Source organism: Ruditapes philippinarum, unplaced genomic scaffold (assembly GCF_026571515.1).
Source record: "Ruditapes philippinarum isolate M1 unplaced genomic scaffold, ASM2657151v2 ctg14022_1_1_1_1, whole genome shotgun sequence".
Classification (NCBI taxonomy): Eukaryota; Metazoa; Mollusca; class Bivalvia; order Venerida; family Veneridae; genus Ruditapes; species Ruditapes philippinarum.
Genome location: NW_026852711.1, coordinates 1 through 19,899, shown reverse-complemented (window position 1 = coordinate 19,899; position 19,899 = coordinate 1). Strand labels below are relative to the sequence as shown.

The 19,899-nt window shown below is 32.1% G+C and overlaps 1 protein-coding gene across 1 annotated transcript; it reads right to left on the bottom strand.

The window, feature by feature from the left end:
* Nucleotides 1–1,279: 1,279 nt before the first annotated feature.
* LOC132722146 (MAM and LDL-receptor class A domain-containing protein 1-like) lies at nt 1,280–10,583 on the bottom strand. The gene is made up of 6 exons (XM_060706584.1): nt 10,431–10,583; nt 7,611–7,867; nt 5,165–5,252; nt 3,548–3,670; nt 2,125–2,381; nt 1,280–1,397 (listed from the first exon to the last, which is right to left on the bottom strand). Exons 2-6 carry the CDS (start codon nt 7,806–7,808, stop codon nt 1,299–1,301), a joined length of 765 nt encoding a protein of 254 aa, XP_060562567.1. The 5' UTR covers nt 7,809–7,867; nt 10,431–10,583; the 3' UTR covers nt 1,280–1,298.
* Between the last annotated feature and the right edge of the window lie 9,316 nt (nt 10,584–19,899).

Genomic DNA, 19,899 nt, shown 5'->3' with positions numbered 1-19,899 from the left:
CGCGCCGATGGATTTCCGAGTTTTTCCGGAAATCAAAGCACAGCTGCGTGGTCGACGCTTTGATTCCGGGTTTGAACTACAAATTGAAACCCAGAGAATAGTTTCGTCATTCGACAACATCTGGTACGAGGACATGTACGACAAATGGGTCAAGAGGCATAGAAAATGTATCGCTGTGAATGGAGATTACGTCGAGAAGTGAGTCGATATGACGATCGGGGAAGTTTGACGTCAACATATTAAGCACTGACTTGACGTTAGCGTGCTCCGGGTATGCTTCGGTGTATGTTTTGTTTTATTTGTAATTTACTAATTGTTTAATGTATTTCAATAAAAGTTTTACAGCTGGCTGTAAAAGCATTATATATTTTTATGGTGTTTTTCTTGTTTTTCAATTCCTATTATCTATTAAACTACAGCAAAAGTCCTTAAACTTCCCGAACACCCCTCGTATTTTCTTGGATATTCAGTAACAAAATACAAACGATGTTTTATGAGAAAGCGATGCAAACTCTTTATTCTAACACTCACGTGATTTTGTCACTATAGACAAAGAAGGAAAAAAACTGGTGTTAAACTTCCAAATTGAATAAACACCGGTTAGGGACTACTTGTATATGCGCTGTTATGTTTTCACCCTCGATTGTATACTTTACAAAGCATTTTAAAGCAAAAATAAAAAACATTTTTATTTATATTTTCAGTTCGTATAATGTTTTCTTTTTGTACAATACCGAAATAATATCTCACATACACTAACGCCACATATGAATGACAAAACGGCGCCAATTCGTAAGGAGCGTAATGACGTCATCCTAAGTACATGAAGTAAACAACTCATTCATAAACAAGCTGACGTTATTTCATACAGGCAAGAATGATGAATGGGATACTGATGTAAACACAATACGACGTAAGTTTTTATTGTTGAAAACTTGATAAAATAACGTTTTTTTTCTTATTATTTCTTTTGTTTAATAGTTTCCAAATCTTCGCAACAGTAGGGTGCGAAAATCGAACAGCGTTATACAAAAATCGGCACCGGAAGTTATTTCCGCTTGAAAAATAACATTAGTCATTTTCCTTATTTCATTGTGTAAGAATCGTAATAACATCTGCCTGAGAGGTGTATATCGGCATTGTCGTTTTGATGCGACAAAATTAACCACTTAGGCCTACTGCCTTCGTGGTCAATTCCTACGCATCAAAACTCCAAACCGGTGTTAAATAGCCGATATACACCTCTCAGGCAGATGTTATTACTTAATTAAAGAAAAAGATACAATTTATGTATAATACTAACACTTACCAGGACAGGATAACAGTGTAACGTCATCAATTGCTAAGACTCCTGAAAACCAATACCACCAATAGTTTGTTCTCCCCTCGACAGCTATCTAGAAACCAACAACAAGATACTGAATATAGATTAAATCACGCTTACACAAGCAAATTTTAAAATATCTCTCTGACAACTTCATTCATGTTTGATTTATAAATTAACATATAAATGATTTAATAACTTTCTTCACAGAATGAATAACTCTCGTATTGAGACATTCATGCATTCATGTTGATATAATTTCGGCCTATGCACTTATGGCCGAAGACCTGAGAACTAAAATATTGTCAATAAACAAATCACTGTTGTTGGACGTTTCGAATGCAAACAATACTTAGACAAACTTTGAAAGCAGCCCCTCATTTTGTGAAGTTTAGAGATATTTTGAATTAGGTTTTCTTAGCAGGGAATGATTAAACATATTTTAAACATTTTGAGTAGAAATATCATGTTGATTGTGTTGTTCTTTACCTGAATGCTATTATCTGTTTCATAAAATAATTAATAGTAAAACAATTTTGTAAGGAGGATGCTATTATAGATTATTTAGAGTTTCCAGATTTTTGAGAAAAAAACCCTTTTATTGTCAAAGGTTTAGTTCAGAAAAGTGTCCATTGTAAAACATCTAAATTTTACATACAGGTGTCCTTCAAGGCATATAACTGACCTATGTTTTCAATTTTTCAATTCCGTATTGTGCCATTCTGGAGGGTCATTCCTTAAGTAGGATTAATTAAGTAGGTTGACAAATGATGTTGACATTAACATAATATCAGCCTCACCTGAAACACATCCATTGAATATAAGGAAATCGTTTTATGAAACCACTTATGGCCCTGGGCTGATTCAAGTGTAAACATTGTACGCCGATCTGAGCCGTTTGTATTCCATATTTGTATTTGAAGTCTATCAATGTCGACGCCATACATGTAATACAAGAACGAGAGACAATATTTCCCAGCATCCTGAAGGGGGCTGAATAATATTGCTGTACCATGTCTATTTTTACCGCTTGTGTCTATGTAGATATAGTGACCGTCTTAAAAAAGGAAATAATAAAAATACTATTTTATTTAATAAATGTAACTTTTTTGAATGTTCTGAAAATGTTTTCATGATCAATGTCGGCAAAAGCAGACATGCAAACATATACATGTATTCATATTTGTGTAAAGCATCCCCATATGATAACAGTATGCAAACGTAATTTGATAGGGAGAACACGGGATAAATAATGCAGGGGTTGCTGGTACAATCCTCGGGCGAGCCTTATATTCTCAGTGACAACTGATTCTCATGGCGATTTGTCTCTCATCACTGATTTAGATATCATGTGAAATTGTAGTCAGATAACTGCAGAAGAAATGGTAATAAATGTTAGGTTTCCAACGAAAGCCGGTTGGTGGATCGACCGCCAAGAAATGTAGAAAAAGTATTAAAATTGGCGTGAAAGTAAGAAAATGAAAACGTTATCGTAGGGTAACAGTTTAATGCGTAATTGTATGTTACACTATGATAACGGAAGCCACCCAAAATATATTGCGTCTACGGATTTTTATATTGTATGCTTAAAGATTCCTCGCGTGTTATCATTGTATCCATGAAAAGCTGTTGGGGTAAAAAACTGGATTTTTACAGTGGCACTGGATTTTAGATCGCGGTCTCACAGGGATGCATATATAATGCAACAGCAATTATTGCATCAAGATTTTACAAGTTAACATGAATACCAAAGGTCAAAAGAAAAGTATGTGGCAAAATTTCCATTGCATTCCGGGCTTTCGTCGCTGCCGTGAACATAGTGTAAACGTAGCATGAGATTCAATTATTCAGTTATTTATATCTACTTGCGTAGATATGGAATAAAATGTTTACCTATCTGTTATATTATAACTCACATAAACACATTTTATCTTGAATATCAATTCCAAAACACAGAAGCAGATTAAGATGAAAAAAACATTTTCAAAACGATTTGCACTACAGTTACAGTAAGATACTTAGTGATATTGATTTATCGATAAACGAAATAAAAATCTGTACAAATCATGGCGCTAGATTTTATTCCAAAACCACCCGTGCTCTGCAAATTTCGTAAATGTCTTTCCTTATGCAAATTTTTGAATTGATTTTGTCACTTCGTTTGTGTTTATTTTTTTGTGAAAGTATCTTATATTTGAAAACACATATATTGTAATGGTTTACTTCCTGATTTATCAACGTCGGGTCCAGTGAACCTATAAGACGCCCTTCCACTCCCTCTATTCCAGTTGAAGTCATCCCCATCAAATTGCATCCAGTTGCAAAAATCAACATCAAAATCACAATCTAAAAGTGTTATGAAACTTTAAGTTATTCTTTTTTCTTTTGAAAATTATAAATAGTGCCTTTTATTTATTAACGTTTACAATTGTTATCTGAATGAAAATACTTTAATGACCTCACTATTTAGAAGTAGCTCACAAGTAAAATGACACTTTTTATGATACATTTAATTGAAAAATAGCATCATGTGTATTATGACAGTCATCGAAATGTGTCTGGCACTTAAAATGACATTTTCTGTTCACTGTCAAGCTGAAATAAATTAGTCGTATATTTCAGAAGATTGACTCTGGTGACGTTTATTATAAAATTGAAAACAAATATAACAAAAATGTAAAGATATTTAAACTCTACCTAAACACTCATCATTTACTCTCGAATGGACACAATAGTCACTTTAAAATAAATTCTTACAACATTTAAAAAGAACGTTTATTTCTGACCAACAGTAGTATAAAAATATTTTGACAGTAATTTCACAATCCAACTCCTGATCAACACATATTGAAACTACAATATGTGTGATATAACACATTTATAATATTATATATAAATTTATATTTTTATGTTCGATTGAAAAGAACAAAACACACGATATAAATATAACCTATTATTTAATTTTACCCATGAAATATGGTGCTATATCAGTCAAATATATTTCATATTTTTAAAAATAAATATGAAATCTAAATATGAAAGTGGGCGGAGCCAAAACTCATATTTATTTTAAGGGACTTCTTTCGCCATTTTGTTTGAAAAATCTGATAAATACAAAACAACTTTTTGTTGAATTTTGTTTTGAAAACTATCTAGAATGATAGAAAATGGTCTAACTAAGAAAATAAATCCGAACACCAATATCTTTAATTCAGTCATTAACACTTTACGGACGTTTAAATAGTTGTTTACGTGACGTCACAATGTAGCGCAAAATATCGCGTGGAAAACAAGACAATAATTATATTACTGCGCGCTGTACAATTGCAGTTGCGTAGCAAGCAATGGGGTTCGTAATCATTTTTCTTTGATAATGAAATTAAATAAAAAGGTTATTTTTCCGTTGTTCGTGAAATATGGTATATATTTTCACTCAACATGATAAAATGCCACAAATTTTCACTCGCCGTCCCGGCTCGTGAAAATATGTGGCATTTTATCATGTTTCGTGAAAATATATTCCATATTTCACTCAAACGAAAAAATATCCTCTTAATATCAACTAATCAAAATATATGTTGCTCATCTAATTAATAATTAATTACATATTAAACCTAACATAATGTTGTTGTTAACTGCCTCATTTATTTATGTGTGAAATTACATATATTTTACTTCCTACTCTTTTGTCTAAAATACGATACATCATTGGTCGATCAATGCAGTCACAAAAACAATCTTTAATTATTAGTCTAGAATATTACTGGCACAGTAAAGAAAATCAAGTGTTTTTTTAGATTATACTTATTAAATATAAGATTTCTCGATATTTACTTTTACCTATTGAACACGATCCAGATCGTATAGAAATGTCATCTATTGCTATGTCCCCTCTATGTCCGTCCCCATTAATTCCTTCAAACACGATCTGAATGTATAACCACCATTGAAGTTAAGGCAAGTTTGATTGATAAATCCATAAAATATGATGAACAAGATCAACAAGGAAAGGCGGCGTTCAATGAACGCAACCCCCACACGACCCAGCAACAAGAACCAGCGGCAAGGAGCCCAGGCGCGGACCCCAAACAAAAAAAAGGACAGGGCACAAGACAGAACAAGGACAGGTCAATCACGAAAATGAAAAATAATTTGTACCTGATAAGGAATTCAAAGAAAACAATTGAATAATAGGAAATATTTTTTAACTGACAAGGAATTTAAAGAAAACAAATAAATTATTGAATAATAGGCCCATAAAGTCAAAGGGCACAGGGAAAGGGGACAGGAGACCCGGGAAAGGGGGAGGCGTAAAATTAAAGAAATAAAAACTAGGGGAAAAGGGAAAGATACTTACTGTAGACGAGAAAACAACAAGGGACACAAGCAAAAGTGTTACCAAAACAGTATTAAACAACAGACATACATCTGAGGAACACAGAGAGGCGCAGCCTTGGAACGGTCAGCAGCACAAGTACTGCTGGGGAGTTTAAATCGGTTAATGGTGCACCAACTATAGGACAGGGTCATTTAGATTAACTCTTGTCCGTCCGACCATCCGTGCGTCCGTCCGTTCTCATATTGTGTCGCATGTAGTTCAAAAAGTATATGTCTTAGAGTCATGAAACTTTACAGGAATATTGGTCAGCATGCGTAGTTATCACCAGGGTGCTTCGTGTAGATGTATTCAGTACTTTTAGACTTAATGCCCTTGACTTGATTTTCAATTTTCAACTTGTGTCACACGTAGCTGAAAAAGTATTTGACCTAGGGTCATAAAACTGTACAGGAATAATACTCCGCATTTGAAAATGTGCACCTTAGGTTTTGCTTGTGGTTTTATTCTGATTTGTCAGATAAATGACCCCCGAAAAAGTAATAATTGCAATTTGTGTCAATTTGGTCAAAAAGTACTTGAGCTAGAGTCATGAAACTTTACAGAAATGTTAGTCAGCATGTGTAGTTGTGCACCTGGGAGTTTACTTGTGGATTTATTCTGTATTTATTAGAGTTATTGCAATTGAATTAGTAAAAATTTACAATTTTTAACTTCTTTTGTGCGTAGCTTAAAAAATATTTGACCTACAGTCATGAAACTTTACAGGAATTTTGTTTATTATGTGAAGTTATGTACCTGATGTGTTGTCTGTGTATAATTCTGTTTTGTTATTGTTATTTTGTTGAGTAATTGCCCTTGACTGGATGAAAAAGATACTTTTCAATTTGTGTGGCACGAAGCGCAAAAGAATTTTATTTGGAGTCATGAAACTTTATAGGAATGTTGGCCAGCATATTTAGTTGTGCACAAAAGGTTTCAGTTGTGGATTCATTCAGTATTTCTAGAGTTATTGCCATTAAATAAGTAAACATTTGCAATTTGTTGAGTCTATATCAAAATGTGTTGAGTCTATCTCAAAAAGTATTTGATCTTGAGTCAAAGTCATAAAAACGTAGCAGAAATGTTTGTTTGCATGTGTAGTTGTTCACCTTCGGTCTGATTTTGGATTTATTCAGTATTTGTAGAGTAATTGCCCTTGACTTAGTAAAGACCGCTTCATATGCTATGTTATGTGTAACATGATTGCTTGAGTTATAATCAACCCAATTTAAGGGAATGGTGATGAACATCACTGTAAAGTTGTGCACTAGGGGTTTTGCGTGTGAATTTTTGTTGAGTTTTGTAAGAGTTATTGCCCTTGTATAAAAAAGTATAAATCAGCAACTTGTTCTTGCACATCTCATAAAATATTTGACCTGTAGTACTGAAAGTTTTCAAGAATGTTGGTCAGCATAGCTATGCATCGTTTTGGTCAGCATAGTTATGCATCGTTGGGTTGCTTGTAGATTTATTAACTATTTGTAAAGTTTTTGCCTTGACTTAGTAAAAGATTTTCAGTTTTCAATTCGTGTCAAGTATTGCCCAAAAGATATTTGACCTAGAGTCAGTAAATTGACAAAACAGAGGAGTGTTGGGGCACCCGTGTCATATGGAAACATTTTAGTTTTTTTCTTATTCATTTACGCACAAATACACATAGTGGCAATCTTAAAGAAACATACTTGGTTCAATCTCGCTTTAAATATTTGGGAAATATATAAGGGTGACATGTGATGTATATAGTGTTTTCCGAATGTACAGGTACAAAAAAGTATACAAATTACTTAATACATTTTTATTTCATTATATGTTTAAGGCATTTATATGTTTTATGTTCATTATGAACTAGTTCACTGGCCATATCATGCACATATGTATAGAAATATAATTTTCAGATATAATACATACTTGATATGAGTCATAAGCATTTATGTTCGAAACCGATTTCCACCAATCAGGAACACCTATGTCCTTGTCTTTTGAGAAGATAACAGTTTTGTTCCCGTCATTCATTTCTTTGTAAACGTTGAGGGCGCCAATATCACTACCAAACATACTGTACCAAAATGTTAAACAGTATTGACCTGGTGACTGCATCGGGCTCATTAGTCTGGCTATTTTACCTTTGTTCTCTCTGTATGTATCTAAGTAGATGTAGTGACCAACTACACAAGAAAATTTATGAAAGCACACATTAAATTTACTAGTTATCAATTTACTTTTCCTATTAGAATTTTTAAGCACTAGTTAAAGATTTACCTTTCCTATGAGAACATTTTGAGTACTATTTGTGTTAACATTAAAATGTTATGCTTGCAACAAATGTTACAAAACTAAAGCTATTACTAAGAAGTGACATTGACCTTAAGTCTAGGAAGTCCAACAACAGTCCCTACTAGGTCTCTTAATAAGCTTAATATATACAATGTTTGATCACAATACCTCACTGCTAGCTCAATTTATCGTTCTAAAACATTCTTTCTTCTAAGTAACAATGAACTTGACCCGCAATCCTAATCGGGATCTTACAATAGTTTGCTATAAATACCAAGTTTAATAACAATATCTCATTGCTAACACAATGACTCAAGGGGATCCAAAAGAAATCCTAACAAGGGTCTTCTTGTAAGCTTGCTTTATACCAAGTTTGAATACAATATTACATTTCTAACGCTAGTTATTATCTAAAACCATTATTCTATTTTAATAATTTTGATATTGATGGTTCCAATAAAGTTTCGTTGAATTCAAGCTTGTAGTTGCAGGAACGATTATTGATCTATATGCATACTGGGTAACAAATCAAGGGCCATTACTGTAAGTTAAAGAGTCTGATGATATGCACATCATTATACAATTATTGACTAGTGTGCCATTGAATATGATGTGATATTCACCGGCAGATGACATATTGACCGAGGCGATAGCCGAGGTCAATATGACTTTCTGCCGGTGAATATCACCATCATATTCAATGGCACACTAGTCAATAATTGTTTTATTATATGAATAGGCTATCAGAATTTAAAGAAAATCACAGACTGTACAACTTTATACATGTACAATTTATGCCTGTTTCGTTGAAGCGCGGGAAAACCTGTTTCGTTGAAGCGCGGGAAAAAGAGGCACGTGAAAGGCGTGCAACAACTACGCGAACGTTGGCATACAAAAGTAATTCAAGTTTATACTCATCATTGCGGTGTAACTTTTAACTGTAATTGTAAAGTAATGATATTTTAATCGAGAAATTTACCATAAAGAACAAAACGCACTAATTATATTTCAATAAGCACGCATTATTAACAGTCTACGATATATGATCATTGAATATGAGTCTCAATCTATTTTTAGACTGGGAAAATCCAATTCAGCCAGTGAATATGATACTACACCCAGTGAATATGATTCTATAAAAAGTTCTGTTGACTACTGTTTGGACCAATGAGATTGCAGCTATATTTAGATCATATAATAACTCTTGATATTGAAGGTTCCCACAATGTTTCGTTAAATTCACGCTGGTAGTTGGAGAGAAGTAGCGTGAAAACGATTATTGCTCTATACGTATACTGTATAACAAATCAAGGGTCATACCTCTGAGTTAAAGGGTCTGACCGAAACAAGGCGATAATATGCGTCTCTCCTCTTGGTATTAATGGTTCTCATAGAAGTTCGTTATTCAGCCAGTTGTTGCAGAGAACTAGCACCAAAACGAAATTCGGACGGACGAAGGACTGGACTGACTACCCCAAAACAATATCCCCCTCCCAATTCCATCGGCGGGAGATAAAAAGGAATCGCTTACAACGTCATGGAATCTTTCAAAACAACATTTTACAACTATCTGCACATTTTAAAACAATGTTACATTTTCCACTCAGTTCATCTGTTTTATTACTTAAATTTTAATCATTTTCATAAAAGAGAATAAGTCGTGCCTGTTTTGCTTGAAAATATGTACGCTGCGTCAAACAATCTGCGTTGTGTATTTAAGTCATATCTGATATAATATTTTTAAGGTAGAATGAAATTTGCCCTGCATTTTAATTTTAGTTTGATACATGTAACCAACTTTTACAGATCTCAGTCTCAAAAGAATTAATCAAATCTTACACTAAATCGCTAAAGATAGGAGGCACTAGGAGGTAATGATGTTTAATAAATTCCTAAGGTCACTTGAAATAGTTCTTTGATACTTGGCCAATGTTTTCTTGCAATTTACGGTTTCTACCCACGACTGAAGATGGAGCAAAATGCGTTTAAAATGCTAAATTGTATTTAGATTATCAGAAATAAGTCTTAAGAGATGAATAAAAGATCATGACAAGGCAGAATACTAATAGTAAAAAATTCATGCGCCACTAGCCTATTTTTAGAAATGCCCACGACTCATAATATTCATTCGTCTTTGGTTTTGAGTTTATTCAAGTTGAAATAAAATTAATTTATATTGGTTACAATAACGAAATATGATAATGTACCTACATAAAATCCAACTAAAACATATTTATTTCAAAATTCAAACAGTAAACTTTACATTATTTGAAGAGAATTATTTTGGGTCGCCCGTGTTTCGAATAGTGAACTCTTTGCAGTAAAAATTATCTAGTAACTAAATGGCCGTAAGCCATAATAATGTTTTAGGTGATTAAAATGAAAATTGCAATGCAAGAAAGATACTGTTTAAATTACTAATATTTTCGTTTATTTACACTGTAACAAATTTACCTCCTGAGGTATGATCAGATTCAGGGCCAGTATCACTATACAACGACCATTTCCTTTCTTTCCAGTTAAAATCGTCTAAGTGATCTTGCTGCCAGTCACAGTAGTTCGTATCAAAATTACATTCTATGGCTGCAACTACTGTAACAAAACAATTAAGTCACAACAATTTATCAATTGCAAATTACACAAGAAATATAATAATTTATGGTCAAAATTTACAATGGTCAATTAGTTTAAAACGTTTCATATAATTAGATTTCAGTGAACGAAATAAAGTATGTAAATTTAAAGTTTAAAAAAAAATCATACAACATATACTTTGAGCATTTACTATGGCTGATCAATTAAAAATGTTCTACCTTATTTAAAGTTTCATATATATGGTTAACATTTAAATAGGTCAATATTGAAATTATGTCTGACAAATTTCACTACTGTACTAAAAAGGCGTTTTAATAAACGTTTTAAATCTAAAACATTTCATTATATTAAAGTATATTGAACAAAATAAATGATGTAAATTAAATAGAACGTTTTTATTAAACACAAATGCCCTCGGCCAAGGTTCTTTTCAGTAAATTAATTTATCAAAAAGTTTACACATTCACTCTGAGTTATGTCTCTTCTGAATAAGAGACATTTGTAAAATATAAAAAGGTTGTTAAAGAAAAAAGTGTACAAATGTTGTGTCAGTGACTTTAAACGTGTGATACCAAATACTGGACTATTCGAAGTATGTTCCTTCCAAACAAATCTCTCCATAAATAAAGACGATACAAGCACCTTTGGTAAAACGATACAAGCTCCTTTGGTAAAACTTTCATAACTTGATTATCAATATAAAATAGTTTATCTCATATGGTGGAATCAATAAAAGAAAATTACACTGCGAAAGGATGTTTGAATCTGCTTTCCTTCTAAACGATCTGTCCTCGTAAATTTAAACAGAGATATTAAATTTTCAATCCATTCAAATAGTTCAACACGGCATGATCTTGTAATGATTATGGTATATTTAGTTATATCAATTTCATCTTTTTTCTTGTTGGGTTCAGGTATTCGCTTCAGTTTGGTATTTCTCGTTCTGTTAAATGTCCATTTAAAGATCGGAATGTTGGATAGAATTTAACATGGACTGCCGTGTGTTAAACATATGCTTCAGCTCAGATACTTTCTCAAAATTTACTTAGTTCTGCTTTTCATGAATGACATAAAGGTATCAATATCATACAGTTATGCAGATTTTCTGTCGGTGAATATCACATCATATTAAATGGCTCACTAGTCAGTAATTGTTTCATTTTATGAATTAAGGAAAGATTAAAAACAAACACAAAAAGTAAATTTTATAAAAATAAAAAAACAAGGGGTTGCCTTTTCATTGGGGCCGCAAAAAAAAAACCCACTGTAAAAAAGATAATAAATTTCAAGACTACCAAAACCCTGCGAAAAAATTTAATTCAGTTTATACACACTTGGGGGGCAACTTTAAAAAATAGTAAAGTAATGATATTTTTTGGGGAAAAAATAATGAAAAAGCAAAAATTTATTTTCATATGCGACGCGAAAATTAACAGTCTTTTTTTATACGTGTATGGTCATAGAATAAATGTCTCAAAACTATTTTTAGTTTAAAAATCCAAATTTTGCCATGAATATGAACTTCAACACTGAAAAATCTTTGATAGTTTTAAAAAATAAAGAAAACTAATTTTTATCATAATTAATTTGAATTATTGGATAGAGAGATTGAATATGATTTTGGGGTTTACCGAAAATGTCTATTTTATCGAAGTCATTTACCTTGACGTCATAAAAGAAGTTTTTCAAAATGTTACGTTAAAAATTTAGAAAATATCTTTATATTTCTCGTCAAAAACGACAAATCGTTTAAGTAAAAATATAAACATCAAGAGCATTGACATCTCGTTCAAATGGTATGAAATTATTCGACAGGAAGCAGAAAAATAAGAATTTCAAAGCGACTGATGTTGCGACTACCACATCAGAAGTGATAAAAACATATACGAACAGTACAGTGAAAAGGGATAATAAGTTAATCAGGACAGATCTCTTAGAAAGAAACTGAAGTCAACTGAAAATGTTTTATTTTTCTGTTACACTGGTGGAGGAGTCAGAATTCTATAAAATTTTACGTATAACCTTTTAAAAAACAGTAAATATTTTCATCAGACCATAAAACAAGTCAACAGTTTATAAGTTCAAGAAAAAAAAAAAATGTTGAAAACCCAAATTTGAGAAACGACGGGAAAAAAGCTTTTATATGTAATATTACCCACAAAAAAACGGAAAAAATTTAAAACAATTCCTTTTCCCCATTTCTGTTTCTGGGGGTTTTACTGGGCTCGGCTTGGTTAAAACGGGAAAAATCAAGCTGTGACTAATCGATATCCCAAAATGATCAACCTTCTTGGTATTTTATTCACCAATAAAAAAGAAATAAAGCAAAATCAGGTAAAACCCATTAATATGTCTGTTTTTTGTCATGATCATCAAAAAACAGTTCATTCTATGCTAAAGAAAAAAAATTAAAACTTACTCGCCTTTAAATTTTACGTAGCTAGGAAACTGATATTTTATTTTAACGTGTAAAATTCCCTTTGTCAACGCTACATATTTTAATGTTAGCGGCCAAAACGTCAATTAAAAAACAAATAAAAATAATTTTGTGTTCTTTATCATTTTCTTTTGTCTTTACAAATATCAAGGCCAACATGCATTGACTTTATTATAACAACACCTAGGTTTTTTTATTTTTTTCCTTTTTTTTTGAATCATCCTTTAATACTTCAAAAAATCTTTAGTATGACCAAAAAAACTTAATAATTGTTATCAACTGTCAAAAAGAAGGTTTTGGAAAGTTGAAAAAAGGATAAGGGTTTTTTTTGTACCCGTCCAAACCCTGAGAAAAAAAGCACTAGGGTCAATAGACTCATATTCGTCCAAAAAAAGAACCTGTCCCATAACAAAAAAGGGGGTTTTTTATTTTTTTAAGTTATGGGAAACAAGGTTAGCCTTTTTTATTGTCAATCTCAAGTGATTGCTGGGGAGATAATGAATAACCTTGCTTGGAAGAGGAACTAACATTAAACTACTAAGCAATAACTTCTTTCTAGATGGAAACATCGTTTAGCTTCCCTTGCAGTGCGCAAGTTGGAGTCAACACGTGCTAAATCATCAACACCAAAAATGATCTGCTTTCCAAATCCCATCTTATATATAACGTGGATGAGACCGGTATCCAGTCTGATCATAGTCCGCCAAATGTTATTGTTACACCAGGAAGAAGCCCCAAGCTGTAACATGACCTAGGTCCACCACCACTACCTTAATTGCATGTGCAAGTACATCAGGTAATGCAATTCCGCATCTTTAAAAGGAAGCGTTTTAATGAAGAGCTGCTTGAAAGTGCAAGCTTTCTTGAAGAGTCTGAAAGCAATGAGCCCAGTTAATGTACATTAAGACATATCCTTTCTTTTAAAAGAAAAATCGTTTCTCAAAATAAGATATTTACTTGTGAAACATTTAGAGAAGAGAAGCCTGTTGACTATATGTATCAGCAATCAAATCTGGCAAAGAGGTTTTCCGAGAATTTTTACGCCTGAATGCAGAAAACGTTTAATCACCTGAACCAGATGTCTAAAATTCCGTTATCACAAACGTAAACTGTGAAACAAAAACCAGGAAGCAGAGCAATTACTGAAGACTAACCTTGATGATATGCTCAGATATGTGGGTGATAGACAAGCTGAAAAAGAAAACATGGCTCCTTAAAAAGGAACAAGTACTACACTTTCTAAACCACAAACGCAATCAAGCCTTCGCCCATCAATAAGTGGTAATAGATTTTGATTCTGAGAATGAGATTGTAGATGATGTTCCATGTAGTGTATGCGGAAAAACAACCCCACCAACCCTACGAAACAATCCAAACATTAAAATCGTTTCCTGGGCCCAGTGTGATAGTTGCCGTCATTTGGTGCATTAACGTTTCTGCACAGACATTTGTGTTGTTAGACGTCAGAGGAATTTCGAATGCATTCATTGTCAAATAGAAGTTTTAATTAATCATAATTATCATCATCATCATCCTCGTTGTTATTAATATCATCATTATCTTTTTTACCATTATTATTATTGTTATTGTTATTATTTTTATCATCTTAATCATCATAATCATTAGCAACATCATCATCAACATCATCACCACCACAAACAAAAACAATAATATTTACAATTATTTTATTTTGATTAATTTGGCACAATTTTCTTATGATAATTATTACTTCTTAGTGGTTTGGTACTCAAATCTCATTGAAAATCTTTGAAAATCAAAGAAAATCTAAACGAAATGCATTTTAAGTGTATTGTTTTCAATTTGTTGCCAAAGTATCAATACCTTGTGGCACTCGAATTATGAGCTAATGTTTAGAATGTAAATAACACAAAGCGACCGACCATAGCAACCAATTAGAATTCCCGAGAATATGAGAAAGCGTCTGGCTAATCAAGAAGGTGAAGGTCAGAAATTATAGTGTTCAACTTATAATTTCATCAATTTTGTGGTATTAGATTTAATTGATATATATTTTTGAAGGACATATACATAAATTTCCTTCAGAAAATAATTCTGTCAAAATACTTGATACAGTTACCTCCTCCTGTCTACAGGTTGGGGTTATGATGGTAAACAAGTGTGCAAAGTTTCAAAGCCATATGTCAATGGACTTTGAAAATATTTGAGGTATTACAAAAACTTTAACATGAGTGGTTACGCCGACACCGACGCCGACGCTCGGGTGACTACAATAGCTCTACTTATTCCTATCGAATAGTCAAGCTAAAGAGTATTGATATAACGGTGGTTATTTTTACATTGTTTTACATGGTTTCCAGCAAACTAAAATTAAATATCACACTGAAATTGTACTTTTTCATTAAAAAAATATTTTGCTTAAAGAGAACGTTTCTTTTTATTGAGCGGTATGTATTTTATATGTCTGAGGAGGGGGCCCGTTTTCTTTTTCCGGGAATGGGGGGGGGGGTTTTCCCTCCTGCATCAACGTATTCTATTCTTTTAAAAAGGGGTTTAAAAACTTTTCCCTATTCAGTTTTCCCGGACGAAATACGATCGAACCAGTTGAATAATTGTTCTGGTTTGAAATGTCCTACACATTATATGGCAGTTTTGATCGTGATATGATTGATAAATATACATCCTATTGTTCTGATATATAAACTCATAGCAGTATCTCTCTTTTCAAAATGTAACTTATTTTTATTGATTATACTTATAAAACATAATTTATAAGCTTCCGATATCCGGGATTTATCATGTCTGGCATTTGTCAGCGCGTTGTTTCTTTTTCAAAATATAATCTTTCTTGACTACATCTGAATAAACATATAAAGCATTTCGATATCCGGAGCAATTTATGTCACTTCCGACTGTCCGGAGTAAATCAGTCATATGAGCTTTAGTCATATAATATTATAATTGATAAACATGTAATTGTTAATATTATACTATTTCCAGTTGTCTGGAATATAAAAGTAGAGATGGCGAAGCAAAACCGATTTAATAATATTCTATTAATTACCAGTCAATCAGTTAATGACGGAAATATTATGCCAACCATGAATAAAATAAGTTAAACAAATATGTGGCATTTATTATCAATTGTTCCTTAAAAGTTACTATGTTGGAAAAAATTAATTAAATTCCCAACCTTTAAAATTGTTTAATATGGCATTTTTGTTGTCATTGATGTATATACATGTATAGTTCCATCAATTTAGTCGTTTTCTTGTTTGGTAGTTCATGTTTTCTTAATTGAAGTTGATGTGATTTTGGCATTTCTTGTACCATCAAATTAATCCTTTTTCCATTGGATGGTTCCAGTAATCCTTACTGAATACTGCTAATTACCCTTTTAATATTGGCTGCAATTTAAATTTGACTGCCTTATGTGATACAAAGTCTTAACTTCTGGTATTTGCTCAAAATTAATTTTATTATGTATTTTTTGTGAAATGACATTTAAGTTCCATAGTGAAAATTCTTTGATAATAGCCGTATAAACAAACATATATGCAAATTTTACGAAAGTGAAAATTCAACACATTATTGTATTCAAATATTAAATTTTGCTAAAACCAGTGCAAGTGTGTGAGATTGACTTCTTCTTTTGGTGATCATCTTTAATCAAACAGAGATTGCAACATATTGCAACATTTAAATTTTGCTGTGTTAAGTCTTATTCAAGTTTTCAATTTTATCTATTTGCCCTTATTCTATTTTAATTTTTCTGGATATTATGTGTTTGTATTTGCATATTCATGTATAAACAAGATCATGTACAACTTATATCACCATAAAGCAAACATACACGTAAATCACATTTATAGTATGCTCAAAAGCGAACGTGAAAAGCCAAGCGTACCCCATCTGAGAAAATGTCATGGATTTGATATAATAAAAACAAGTACAAATTATAATATTTTAGGCACTGATAACCTGATAATCAATCAATCAATCAAGTAATCAATCAATCAATCAATTAGTTATAGATATTCACTACTTTATTTAAATCAACTAAACGATTTAATATATGTTTATGTGTTAATTTTATCTTTAGAAAACAATGCATTCGTAGCAGGAAAATAGAAATTACTCGAAAGTTGGATTTAAACGCATGTTGACAACGTACAAGCACAAATAAATCAAAGTTCAAAGTATAGATTGGCTGGCTATCTGTTGCTAGATTTTTCTCCCAGCACATCAAATAACATAAATTAATGTCTTTCATCAGCCTGTCAATCGTTATATCAGTTATATAATTGCACCTATTTCAAGATGAAAGGGAACTTGAAAATATTGTAAACATAGCATAAATTTGATCATTAAAATGACCGATTTTGCTTAGTATCCGTTTATTTCTTCAAGTTTTGAGTTTAATTAAATAACAAGATTCGCATAAAGTCATGTTGTATTCAAAGTGTAATAAATAGGTAAGAATTTACTTATTTCTATACAAAACATCATTCTAGTTCAACAATTTGTGTAGAAAACTAAAAGTACATGTCTTGAAAAGGCGTAGAATTTAACAAATAATGTCATTTTTGTACTTATACAAATACATTGCGATAGTCAGCCTGTCCTATACATAAACTAACTCCTCATATCGATAACTTCCCTGATCAGTGCAGTAGCAAAGTGCGGATAGTTGATGCATAGTAGCTGTTAAAGTAGGCATGTTAGAACAATTTTCAAATGCGTATATGAATGAGTTCAGGTTTCCGACAGCTTTTCATGCTAACGACAATGTAGAGGCCAGCTTACTGTATTGTATGTAACATGGCCAGTGTAGGGATAACCGTAAGATTCGATGGGGCATCAGGTGATTGGATTGCAAGCATGAAAATTATTTAATAAAATAACACCACATTGCTTCTCTTAAGAAAATGATTTATTTCAAAGGTATCTGGGATAAAGTTTCATTTGGATATTTGCATTATAAAAAAATATATGACAGTCCTGTCATCAGCAGAAACTTTCCGTGAAAAGGAAGGGATCATCTTTAGTGACATTTACGAGAAATTTGGTCGCTCAAACCCGTGTTACAAGATCATTTTGATGTTGTCAAGTATGTCATTCTGCTAGAAAAAGCACACCTTCTGTATGAATTCTCAAGATTAATGTAGGTTTAGGGGTCATTTCTCAATGTAAGTCTATTGGAAAAGTAACACAGTAGTCTGGCCTAGACTGCAGGGTTAAAAATTCATTCGTCAGATTTTGTGTTTAAAACAATCAAGCTTAAAGTGCTTCCATGTAAAGTAGTCTTCAATGCCTATGAGGGAGATCTGGCATGGTCATGTATATCATGCGGTGATCATATGCCGTCGTGAAAAGTAGGCTACAGACATAAAGTAGAGTAATCGGGTAAATTGATCGTCAGTATCTACTAGGCATAAATGATATCGAATGCAAAATATATATAAATCTTAGGAAAAGTCTTTGATTAGAAAAACTAATGCACAGTTATCAAGTTGTCAAATAAAATCAAAATAAGGGAGAAATTAACATTTCGCCCAGATTCTTTTGGAATATTCATAGATGTACGCTGGTTTTAGTATGAGTAAAGAAAATTGTAACTTAACCCGTGACTCTTTGCATATGAAAACATGAAAGTATCAAATAAACATGTACACTAAACCTTGTCATCCTTTTCACCATACTATTGCAATCTACTCAGTTAACCTGCAAAGTTTTTTTAGCGTGTACAATTGTATAACGTATCCTGTCTATATATACACTTAACAAGGAAAAACAATTGGAGGAACAAAATAAAATAGATATTTAATAGGTGATTAAAAACTGAAACCTACGTATCTATAGACTGATTCAAAAAGCAGGCAACATATCCTAACGGTGATTATACTTTATTGAATTGGGAATAAAGGGACTACCAAATGAAATATATACAGTCATGTAATAAAAATCATACGCTACCAGAAACACAACAATATTTTGTGTTGAAAGAACGATCTTTATATTTATCAGAAAAAATAAGGCAGACGAGGTATATCAGCAACATTTACAACACTCACTTAGCTTGTCGTACAGTGAAACAAAATTTTCGAGATCATTTTACGGTGAATTTATTTATTATGAATGAGGATATTTAGCTTGTCAAACAATATATGTAACAGTAATAAAAAATCACTAACCTGCTTCCTACTGTTTGTTTTGCATAATATAGAATATGAAGAAATGATCGATTTAAATAGATAAACAAACATTTACACTAATATTGTCAGTATCTTCTCTACATCTTTGTAAGTTACAAACAGGAAGTTAAAAGAATTTCTTCTTAATTTGCCTTTTGATATTATTACCAAATTTTAAGTAGGGTTTTTATTAAAATGAGCAGATCAGTTGCAAATTTTCATTGGCCCTTTATGTTAAATAACTTACGTTTTTAAATAACAGTTGTTTAAAACATTTATGGAATTCAAACCAGTATTCGGGGAAATTTCCCTGGATATAAACGAAGAAGGCCCCGGAGTGTGATATTTTTTTACCTCTCTTGATATAACACAAGCCGTTTTTATTTCCTCCCTCTTATTTGCCAAACCGAATACATTGACGGGCGCAAAATTCAGTGGAATTTGGATCTGAAAACTATCAGAATTTTAGAAAAAGTTATAGAAAATAAAGTCCGAACATTTAAAATTTTTTACAATCGCCACTTTTCGGCCCATTTCTGTTTGTTTTCGAATAGAGACTCCGATTACCCCCAAAAATTTTTTAAGGGAATAACAAAAAACAACCCGGGTACGATAAATTTTTTCGGTTTCTTAAAAAAAAACTTTTTTGTTACGGGGGGTTTAAACTAACATGTAAGCCAAATAGTTTTAAAAGAAAAAATAAAGATTAAGTAAAATT